The sequence below is a fragment of the Phragmites australis genome, chromosome 12 (assembly GCF_958298935.1).
Source record: "Phragmites australis chromosome 12, lpPhrAust1.1, whole genome shotgun sequence".
In the NCBI taxonomy this organism is placed as follows: Eukaryota; Viridiplantae; Streptophyta; class Magnoliopsida; order Poales; family Poaceae; genus Phragmites; species Phragmites australis.
In genome coordinates, this window is record NC_084932.1 from 801,965 (window position 1) to 814,043 (window position 12,079).

Sequence of the window (12,079 nt, forward strand, 5' to 3'; positions counted from 1 at the left end):
AAGAGTGAGTAATCCAAATTCGCACTTTTGGCATTATATAGTGGTATAGATAAACATGGAGGGAAGAACATTGATCCCTATGGACTCCCAACATCGTCATCCGTTCCTAATACGAGAGATACCAACACATTAAGAACATCACAGCTTTTGTATTTTTGACAAGAACAATTTTTCCCGGCTAAGGTCCCCAAATAGGACAAGTTGAACATATATTTACTCTTATTTTCAAACACCTCCTCGATAAAAAAAATCCTCTAACTGTTTTTTTATCTAGTGATTTTGCAAAGTTTATGGGATATTTCACAATGCAATATGGATAAATGCCTTTACCATAAAAAAAATGCTTTTTCTTCCATTATTTTCCCAGTTGCCATGACAACTGTTGAACAGGACCGACAAACGTGGCTACCTTCCCCAGTTTGACATGCTTTGTCAATCGCGCAGAACAACATTTACTACTAATAAAGTCATAACGAAAAATGTATATCACAGGCTCATAGTCAAACAGCAGACAAGCTACATCGCAAAACTGATGAAAAGGACATAATTTGCATGCTCGCTCTACATAAATAAGTAGGATGGCAAAGCACCACCGACATAGCGAAATAAACTTCACACAAGAGCTGAGAATCCCCAGATATCTGCAGGAAACGAGATCACTTTACATTCTGCTGCCATTTATTCGTCCTGAGATCCATTGAATCTCTCAACAGAAATCTAACACGAAAAGACAACTTCTGGCTTGTTGACAGCTTCTGCATGATCTCAAAATAGGCATCCATGTGTTGCTTAGCCTTTGGATGATCTATCACCTCCCCAATTGTACTCATCAATTTGCATAGCGCTTCAATATTTTCTTCATCAGGATTATGGAAATCTCCTATCAACTTTTTAATGCATTCATGCATAATGCGTTCTGTCAACATCCTCTTTTTGTACAATTCTCCAAAAAAAGTAATGTTTCCCAGCATGCGCCTTCGAGCACAGATTCTCCTCTCCTCCCTCTCCTCTTTGGTTTGATCAATCCCACCTTCCTCCTCTGTTTTGCCAGCTTCAGCTTCTTCCCTTTCACCCCTCTCAAACTCCTTTTGACATTTGTTCAAAAGTAATCTCTTGAATGTAATTCTTTCATTGTCCTCACTAAAGTCCGGCAAGTTCGAAGCCAAGCGGGAACAAAAATTAGCATATATTTCACAGAAAGTTGGTTCCATCAAAGCTCGGTGAAATATCCGTGAAACGAACCCTGAAAGTGTTACCACATTATCAATGTTAACCTCCTTCACTTTTTTAAAGAGTTTCTCAAAGTTTCGTGGAGTCAGTTTGTTAAGAATGGCATTCAGCTGCCTTAGCTTCACCTCTTCCAGGCCAGAAACTTTTCCAACAACATACTTTTTCTTTGCTTTGTGCATTATTTGCATGGGGGCAACTGGAGAAGGTCCCATCCTCTTATCAAGATTCAGTTCTTCATGAGCTTCTGCATGAGTAATCTCAACATTATTCTTCAGAGGACCAACAAACCTATATGGTTGATGCTGCAATGGCTGCTGTTTAAGATCTAGTTCTACAGGCGTGGAAGGTGCAACCTTAAGTTCTTCTGGAAGTGCCTGAACAGCATATAGAAAGATAACATGATCATAGATCTTTCATTTAGAATACTGGAAGTTAAGAATACCTACCAAAAACAATATCAACAATATACAAGCAAAATGAACTGCTTGTGTGAAACTAATGAAAGATTTTAAAAAACCAGTTACAAGCTAACACGCACCAATAATAATGTAATTAACAAAGATCAGATTTACAACGTTGCGAGGGAAGGACAAGATACCTGATTACGTTTTTGCTCATCCAAGTCCGGGTTAGTTGTGCTTGCCCTAGCAGGAAATTGCTAGAGAAGAGTTCATCAAAATTAGATGATAAGTTTGAAAAGTAAAAAAGTAATTTATTATAAAAATGGAATTATATGTTGCAAGCTTCAAGGGAAAAAAAAAAGGAATAACAAGAGCATACCGGGATGCCTTCCATGTTTACACTATCAAATTGATTGCTAAATCCCTTGGAGGATTCCCCTAATCAAGAAGCAAAACCAAAAGAAAAGCATAAGGCAGTTAACCTGGTTGCACGTACGCCAGCACGTATAACTAAAAGATATATGTGAGCTTCCCTGATGCAATCGCAAACCACCCATTAAGACTCCAACAGAAACAAACAAATAAATCGCGCCGCGAAACCAACTACACGCTGGAGGCTGGACTCGCCCCTCGCCGGTGGGGCACGCACGCACCTGAGGGATCCGGTCCGGTGGAGGCGGCGACGTCTATGGTTTTGTCGTGGCTACGGCGAACCTGAGACCCGGGGGGGGGGGGTGTTGTTGGAGTGGACACGAAACGAAGGTCGGGGTGGTGCTGTGTGGGAGGGTGTGAGGCGTCTTATTACGACGAAAGCTATCACAACACCATGGTAGCACGCCCATACAGTGTTAGACGACAAGTGGTTTCATCACAGTGCCGTGGTTTGACGGCGGTAATAATCTCCTTTGGTCGCGCGCATGGGGCCACAACGACCGCTAATGTTTTCATCCCACAGCAACAGGCGGGCTTCCTCCTCCAGTGCGAGACCGGGAGGAGAGAGGAAGAGGGAGATACTGAGAGGAAGAGGTGAGTTTCTTTTTCTTTTGTCTGCAACGATCATCAATTCCACCATCAAAAGAATACTCTATCAAAGTGAGCCATGTATGTATAATTCTATGAAATTCACCGTACCACTAACTGTACGCCTTTCACGAAAGCTACTTTTCTCTTCCATTTTCAGCCAGGGCCCTGTTGCCGAAAAAAAAGGTTCTTTTTCTCCCACGCAGCATCACAGGAGCCCATGTCACTTTGCCACGCAAGAAAGGAGTGAACGGGGAAAAGATGGGCTGCAGTCACTAGCCTAGCTGGTAGATTTCTCAACTCATGTCATGCTAGCCCGCAGAAACTGTACCCTCCGGTCGATCTTCCTAGCACCAGCTTCTGTCTTAGAGATAGAGAGATACGATGCTGCGTGCTGGAATGCTGCGAAACACTTGTAATTAGCCTCTGTCTTTTTTTTCTAGTTCTGTTTCTGTTGTTGCTAGAAGTCAGAGGTTTTGATGAGTGGTTTTAAAAAACAGAAGTCTGATTCTGAGAAAAATAAAACTGAGAAGCTCGCTGTGAGACGTTTTTTAGAAGCTATGTGCTGAAAAGTCAAAAATTTATTGTAGAAACCAATAATTTATTTTCAAAAATAGCTTTTCAGACAAACAAAAACACAACTTTTCAGAAAAATTTAAAAGTAGAAGCTCAAATAAATAGACCTTAAAATGAAAGAAGTATGCCAACGAGCTTAGTGACCGGTTTGAAACTAACCTTAAGCAGCACCCTTGAGGTCCCAGGTTCGATCCCGAACAGGGACGAATTTTGGTATGTTTTTCGAGAATTTTATTTCTGGGTTGTTTGTTCCCATATTAGATCCTGATAGATTATCACTACTATAAAATTTGTCATAAATAGTGGCTCATCACTGCCGGTTGTTCTAGAACCAGTAGTGAAAATGTATCACTGTCGGTTCTTAACCTCCCATGCCCGAATGATGATGAAACAGTTAAGAATTCTATAGGACTCGGTCTTATAAAAGATCATCTTCTTTGTGATGACACGTGTTCACTTTTTCTCTTTCCTCTTCAGCTCAGTTATTGGATCACGGGGTGGATGGCAAGGATAGGGTCTTGTGAAAATCTTTCTGAACCGGGTCCTATAGAATTTACTTCCAATGGGATATGCGCACGGGCAAAGGCGCGATCAAACCATGCGTGCGGGGCGGACGAAGGAGCTGGACAAGAAAACACTGACTATAGATGGGCTAGAGATTTTTTAAGTAAGAGAGAAAGATATGTATGATGTTAGGACATCAAAATTGAACCGCGTGCATGTTTTGTTGTCCTAACATCATACATATACAATGTTTGGATTATGAACACGTATAAAAAGTTTTAAATTTTTTGAAGTAACAGAAGACCACCATTTTGAAGGAGAGTAGAAACGAAATTTAATCAACATGACTACTGTTTATGGCAACAGGAGTTGATGGAGGGTTGGCTGTATTCAACACTTGAGTTGCTGAATATGACACTGTTCACTATTTTTGGTAAATAAGGTATCAAATACGGATACTAAATTTATAAATACGATGACATATTATCTATTTTAATAAATATGATCAAATATATTTTCTACTTTTGAATTTTTGCCCATATATGACTGGAGGGAGTATATCCTTCGGATGGTTCCCCTAAGAAGCAAAACCGGAAGAAAAATGTAAGGCAGTTAAGTTGGCAGCAGGTACGCCAGCATGTATATCTAAAATGGGGCTAACAACGACCAACTATGCTGGTTGCTGATGGGGGCATTCGGGAAGAGCATGATGCTAACATCTGGCTAGATCGCTTCCCCACTTATGTAACTATTGTGCATATAAGCGATGTAGTCGTGCACCCAGGTTAATTGAATACAAGCATTATTGCAGTTTAAAATAAAAAAGAAAAGAAAAGAAAAGAGAAGAAGTAATCCGCAAGGAAAGCTACCACAACATATAGCACGGCCATCGCACCGTCTACTTCAGCTAGACGCAAGTTCTTTAAAAATAATCATTTTCGTGTTTTACAATAATAATGTGTACATAATTATTTTTCAGAAATAATACAGTATTGCATGGAAACAAAAAAAATCACGATGCAAAGTTATTACAAGGAAAGCTACCACAACACATAGCACACGGCCATATGGTGCTAGAGGACACGTGGTTTCATTACAGTGCTGTGGCACGACGATGTTAATAATCTCGCGCGCAGGTGGCACAATATCTCCTTTGATCGCGCGTATAGAGGCACAATGACCGCTAATGTTTTCGTCCCACAACTAGCGGGCTCCCCTCCTCCTTGTGCTTGACCGGGAGAAGAGAGGAAGGAGGAGGTACTGAGAGGAAGAGGTGAGTTTTCTTTCTTTTGTCCACAACTATCATCAATTCCATTATTCCACCACTATCAAAGTGAGCCATGTACAATTCTATAAAATTCACCGTACCACTAACTTCACATTATTCTTTTGAGACGAACCATGCCTAACTTATATGCCTTTCATGAAAGCTACTTTTCTCTTCCATTTTCAGCCAGGGCACTGCAGCAGCACATGAGCCCATGTCACTTTGCCACGCAAGAAAGGAGTGAATGGAGAAAAGGAACATGGGCTGCAGTCACTAGCCTAGCTAGTAGATTTTGTCCACTCATATCATGCTAGCCCGCAGAAACTGTGCCCTTTGATCGATCTTCCACCAGCTTCTGCCTTAGACCATCTCCAGCAACAGATTATTTATTGTGCAGTATCACTTACTACTATAAAAACTATTTTTCAAGATACCTAAGATAACTTTCTACAGACAGTTTATTTGAAAAACCAGTTGAACAGTTGACGAGGGCCTCCTGCGGTTACGGACCGTCTGTGAAAATATATTTCCATAGGCGGTTCCTTATATTAACCGCCTGTAATAATAAATCTATTATTACAGGCAGTTCATATAAGGAACCGCTTGTAAAAATGGTCATTTTCACAGACGGTTCCTTATGTGAACCACATCTGGAAATGACTATCAATTAAAAAATTTATAACTTTTTCATATGAATTCAGATGAGAAAAAACTCTATATAAAAATTGTAGTTCTCGATGAGATCTAAAACTTTGTAGTTAAGATTTTTTTTTATTTGAAGTCATTTAGATGTACTAATAATCGTTTCAAGTTTCAAACGATTATTTAGGCATCTAAATGACTTCAAATGAAAAAATTTCAACTCAAAGTTGTAGATCTCGTCGAGGGCTACAATTTTTATATAAAGTTTGTCCTCATCCGATTTCATATGAAAAAATTATAAATTTTTAAAGATAAATTGTCACCCATTTCGACAAGCGGTTCACATAAGGAACCACATATAGAAATGTTCATATTTTTACAGACAGTTCACGTAAGGAACCGCATGTGGAAATGAGTGCTAGCTTATCTTAAAAATTCATAACCTTTTTATACAAAGTCGGATGAGAACAAAATTTATATAAAAATTATAGCCCTCGACGAGATCTACAACTTTGTAGTTGAAAAGTTTTTCATTTGAAGTTGTTTAGATGCCCAAATAATCGTTTAAAGTTTCGGATTGCAGATATCAAAAGAATTACATATGTTCATATGTTCAGTAGTCATTCTCTGGTGTGACGGTGGGGAGGGTTCGCGCGACCCAATAGGTTTCGAGTTCGAGTGCCAAAAACCGCGTAGCACGTGTATTTCGCACGAAAAAATGCGTGACTTGTGAACCGCCTGCGGTAATAGATTTCCACAGACGGTCACTTTTGCGTCTGTGAAAATCGTTCATTTCTACAGGCCTTCGATCGCACACGAGTGCACTAAACGCCTGTAAAAACGAGTTACCACCCGCCTCTAGAAATAAATTTTGTAATAGTGAATGTGCCAATTTTCGCTGATCAGAACGGTGGCACACGGCTCCAGCAAAGTCTCTATCCTACTGCTACAGTGAAAAAGAGAGAGAGAGGTACTTAAATTTGAGGTTGTATCCTCCCTTATCACTATTTACAGAGAATGATCATAAATTTGAAAGGAGGAGAAGAGTAATGTAAGGTAGAAAATAGAATATCTGCTGGAGATGAAAAAAATATGAAGTCTTGTAATAGTGTTAGGGGATACTATAATAATATTATAGGAGATAAATTTTTAAAGTATCTACTGGAGATGACCTTAGAGAGAGATATGTTGCTACTTGCTGGAATGCTGCAAAACACGTGGATGGGCATTTAATTTGATGCCTGTTGGAATGCTACATCGAAGTGTCTACCAGCTACTCATTATAACACGAACCGGCACTGATAGTCGGTATTAGTGCCGGTTCTAGCCACGAATCGACACTGATGATTTTTCAGTATAAAGGAGGTATACAAATTGAATGTCTTAACTTATTTCTTATGTAGAATAGAGGTATATAAGTGCAGGACAGACGACATCTACCATGCATGTGGGATTCATCAACCCTTTTAAAGTAAACCCGACAACGATCCAAACCAAACCAAAAGAAATCGAGGACTATGCATTAGAGTGTATTTTGGAGCTACAATAGAAGAAATACATATTTTTACCTTACCACTTTAAGTATGTATTTTCCTCTATAAATATTCTACTATTTTTGAGCAATACAACATTAGAAATTAAGATCAACTAATCCATAGTGATATATGTGCAATTATCATTTAATTCTTCTTATCATCCAGTCAGATATTAGCAAGATCAATGTTTTGGACTCACAAAATAATCCAAAATAAAACTACCATCCGTCATTGGCTTGCTACAAAGGTAAACTTGATTATTTCGTTATTGTTCTTGTAATATTTGATTTGATCAAATCTAAGTCTACTTACGATATTAGTCACACACATACAGGGTGTACACATGATATATCAAGAAGAGTGTTAGACACTGGTCATACGCGAAAGAATGGATAGTGCAACACAATTTTTTTTTTAGGAATCAGGGTGTGGGCAATAATTTATGTGGTTTTTATATATGGGAATTCATGTACGGATTCATCGGAGACACGCCACTCGAGGAGACCGATGCTGAGGTAAGTGGCATACATAATGATGACTAATTTTTAGGTCTGATACCTGTTAATAAGGATTAATATCTTCAATTTTTAAAATTGTAGTTGCTCAAACTAGCCACATATCGACTATTGCCTATTGAGATGAACGCACTTCAAGAATAATTTATCGGGTTCATCAATAACTATGCCATCAATCCAATCTGCGAGTATCATAAAATTGATTGGTCAACCTCATTACCTTCATCTAACCAGAAAAGACAGAGTTCAGACCCTTAGATTAGCAAGAAATCTTAAACTTCTTATCTTTATTGTAATGAAATTTGACATGTATGCGGTGTATATATGCTGTGATGAGACTTGATGTTTTATGATTTAAATTTATACGTGCTTGTGTATATATGCTGTGATGAAACTTGATGTCTCGTGAATTAAATTTATATGTGCGTGTCTATAAGTATGCTGTACACTATTGACGGCAACGACCAAAATTTGAAAATAGCCACGCTATTGGCGGCAACCACCAAAATTTAAAAAGGGCGAGAAACAAATATCACTGTCGGTTAGTAAAATCAACCGATCGATATTGATAGTCCACATATCACTGCCGGTTAGAGTCACAAATCGACAGTGATCAGGACTTTCAGTGCTGGTTCCATAATCGATACTGATAGTCACTGACTATCAGTGCTGAATAATCAGTGGTAGTTTAATATTCGTCACTGATGGTAATTTTGAACCGTCACTGATGGCATATCTGTAGCAGTAGAGGGAGAGAGAGATGCAGATGGCTCACACGACATGCTTTGCACGTTGCTGCTCTTTTGGGATCTCCTTCACCTTCTGCATGTTCGCAATATCTATTGAAAAAGCACTGAAAACTTCCTATTAGTTGTTTTGGGGTACCTTCCATCTATCCTGTATATGCGGATGATGAAATGAATGAGGTTAGAGTAGATATACTTTAGAAGTTTTGAAAAATTCTAAAAAAAATCACACATGTAGAGTAGGTGATCTTACACAAGGGTGCCAAATTTCAAGATCAAACTCAACTCCATTTATCAAATTTGTATCTTCTAAACATAGTTCATTTTGATCTTGAAATTTTACTTGCTAAGATCACCTACGACTCTACGTATGTGTGATTTCTTTTTAGAAATTTCTAAAGCTCTAGATATAGCTTAATTTGGGAGAGGTTTTCACGGTTCCATCGAAGAGGTGATTATTTTCCCATCCATGCTTCCAGCAATAGGAGGGCTGTCTGCATAATTGGAGTCTTCTCTATTGGGTTGAAATCTGGGCGTGAACTTGTGTAAGGATCTGGTATGTGGATTTAATTTCTTTATCATCCAAAGGACACACCTGGAGGGGAACACACCAAATAATTAGCAACAACTATAGATTACCTCCTACAATGGAAGAGACTAAAACAAGTACTTTTTTTTTAAACGAAACTAAAACAAGTAATTAGTCACCATATGATAGCCCGAGCTATCAGGCGGGCAGTAGCCTGATTGGCAACACCCACATGGCGTGGTGAGTCGGGGGTTTCGATTTCCCCTCCCGCATCTTCTCTGTAAAATTTTTTCAAAGAAAGTCTTAGATAAAGAGGGGCCTAACTGTAAAAAAAATGATAGCCCGAGCACCTCGAAAGAACATGACATAAGGCACCGTCGTAGAAACCCCAGCAAAAAGATCCCAGAAGGCACAACCATCTGAACAAGCAAGAAACTATGGGAAGCAACTTCCTATGCACTGGAAATAAGTGAGGAAATGCACTAGAAATAAGTGAGGAAAAGCGAGTGTGTCGTTTTCGATGGAGTATCTTTATGTCATGTTTGACAGAACTTCAACTTTATAAATTAAAAGAGCTAGAATAGTAGATACACCGAATGTATTTGTGTGAGTTATCTTGTTTATATTTCAAACTAGAAACAGAGATTTAAATCATTCTATTTTAACCTATAATTTTAAAATTTAATGTGGAGTTGGAACTGGAACTCCGACAAACAGAGTCTTGTTCTAAGAATTATGCGGAGGAAAGAAACTTGTACATACGACTAGTTTATATACAGCAGTACAAAACAAATTAGGAGAGGGTTTTAGCAAAGGAGAGCTACGTGTCAAGCATTATACAATGGAGTGGGACCTACCTGCAAAGGGAGATAGAAGGTTGGTGAGAGGCTTACTTCCTTACAATTAGTTTTGGTGACCTGACCCGCACAGAAGAGAAAACGGTGACTTGCACACATATTGATAGTAAAAAATGGTATGGCTCAGAATTTTTTAATACCGGATGTTTTGGTGTATTAGGTTGTATCATCAGTAGGACATCCGATGGGTAGAATAGGTCAGTGTGAGTGATTTGCAGAGAGTTTTGGTCTCTGAAAATTATTCCAGTGAAGTTTCTAATGTGTACATTTGTACATAGAAATATCTGGTGTTCATTAAATAGAGTTTAGGGGTTTCAACCCGGATTAACTCATCAGATGTTCCTTTATTCAAAATTTTATTCTCACCAAAACATCCAGTGTTCAAATCGAGTTCGGGAAGTTTCAATATATCAGAACATTTAATATAAGGATCGGAACATCCGATTAATTATTTTCGGCCAAAATGAAAGGTTGATGTTTGTAAAAATCAGATCTTCTGACCCTATGAACTTGCTTTCACAAAATATGAACAGTTAAATGGGTCGTGCCGTGTCAACCCGTCGTGCTACGGCTCCGACCTAGACACGGCCCAAGTCGTCGTGCCGTGCCGGCTCGACCCGTTAGCCGTCGTGCCGTGACGTGCATAGGCTGTACCAGCAGTATCATGCCTCAGATCGACCCACATTGCACCACCCATTTGAAGTTATTTAGATGCCCAAATAATCGTTTAAAGTTTCGGATTGCAGATATCAAAAGAATTACATATGCTCATATGTTCAGTAGTCGTTCTCTGGTGTGATGTTGGGGAGGGTTCGCGCGACCCGATAGGTTTCGAGTTCGAGTGCCAAAAACTGCGTAGCACGCGTATTTCGTGCGAAAAAACACGTGACTTGTGAACCGCCTGCGGTAATAGATTTCCACAGACGGTCACTTTTGCGCATGTGAAAATTGTTCATTTCTACAGGCCTTCGATCGCAGCCGGGTACACTAAATGCCTGTGAAAATGAGTTACCACCCGCCTCTAAAAATAATTTTTGTTGTAGTGACTGTGCCAATTTTTACTGATCAGAACGGTGGCAAACGGCTCCAGCAAAGTCTCTATCGTACTGCTACAGTGAAAAAGAGGGAGAGAGAGGTACTTAAATTTGAGGTTGTATCCTCTCTTATCACTATTTACAGAGAATGATCATAAGTTTGAAAGGATGAGAAAAGTAATGTAAGGTAGAAAATAGGATATGTGCTGGAGATGAAAAAAATATGAAGTCTTGTAATAATGTTAGGGGATGCTATAATAATATTATAGGAGACGAATTTTAAAGTATCTACTAAAGATGACCTTAGAGAGAGATATGTTGCTACTTGCTGGAATGCTGCAAAACACGTGGATGGGCATTTAATTTGATGCCTGTTGGAATGCTACATCGAAGTGTCTGCCAGCTACTCATTATAACACGAACCGGCACTGATAGTCGATATTAGTGCCGGTTCTAGCCACGAATTGACACTGATAATTTCTTAGTATAAAGGAGGTATACAAATTGAATGTCTTAACTTATTTCTTTTGTAGAATAGAGGTACATAAGTGCAGGACGGACGACATCTACCATGCATGTGGGATTCATCAACCCTTTTAAAGTAAACCCGACAACGATCCAAACCAAACCAAAAGAAATCGAGGACTATGCATTAGAGTATATTTTGGAGCTACAATTGAAGAAATACATATTTTTACCTTACCACTTTAGGTATGTGTTTTCCTCCATGAATATTCTACTATTTTTGAGCAATACAACATTAGAAATTAGGATCAACTAATCTATGGTGATATATGTGCAGTTATCATTTAATTCTTCTTATCATCCAGTCAGATATTAGCAAGATCATTGTTTTGGACTCACAAAATAATCCAAAAGAAAACTACCATCCGTCATTGGCTTGCTACAAAGGTAAACTTGATCATTTCGTTATTGTTCTTGTAATATTTGATTTGACTAAATCTAAGTCTACTTATGATAATAATCACACACATACAGGTTGTACACATGATATATCAAGAAGAGTGTTAGACACTGATCATACGCGAAAGAATGGTTAGTGCAACACAATTCTCCTTGTAGGAATCAGGGCATGGGCAACAATTTATGTGGTTTTTATATATGAGAATTCATGTATGGATTCCCTGAAGACATGCCACTCGAGGAGACCGATGCTGAGGTAAGCGGTATACATAATGATAACTAATTTTTAGGTCTGATAC

The 12,079-nt window shown here is 38.8% G+C and overlaps 1 protein-coding gene across 1 annotated transcript; it reads right to left on the bottom strand.

Annotated features, from left to right (window-relative positions):
• Positions 1-486: 486 nt before the first annotated feature.
• On the bottom strand, positions 487-2,510 carry LOC133886973 (eukaryotic translation initiation factor 4G-like). The gene is made up of 3 exons (XM_062326886.1): positions 2,011-2,510; positions 1,829-1,888; positions 487-1,604 (listed from the first exon to the last, which is right to left on the bottom strand). The coding sequence occupies exons 1-3, from the start codon at positions 2,023-2,025 to the stop codon at positions 657-659; spliced, it is 1,023 nt and encodes a 340-aa protein (XP_062182870.1). The 5' UTR covers positions 2,026-2,510; the 3' UTR covers positions 487-656.
• Positions 2,511-12,079: the final 9,569 nt, after the last annotated feature.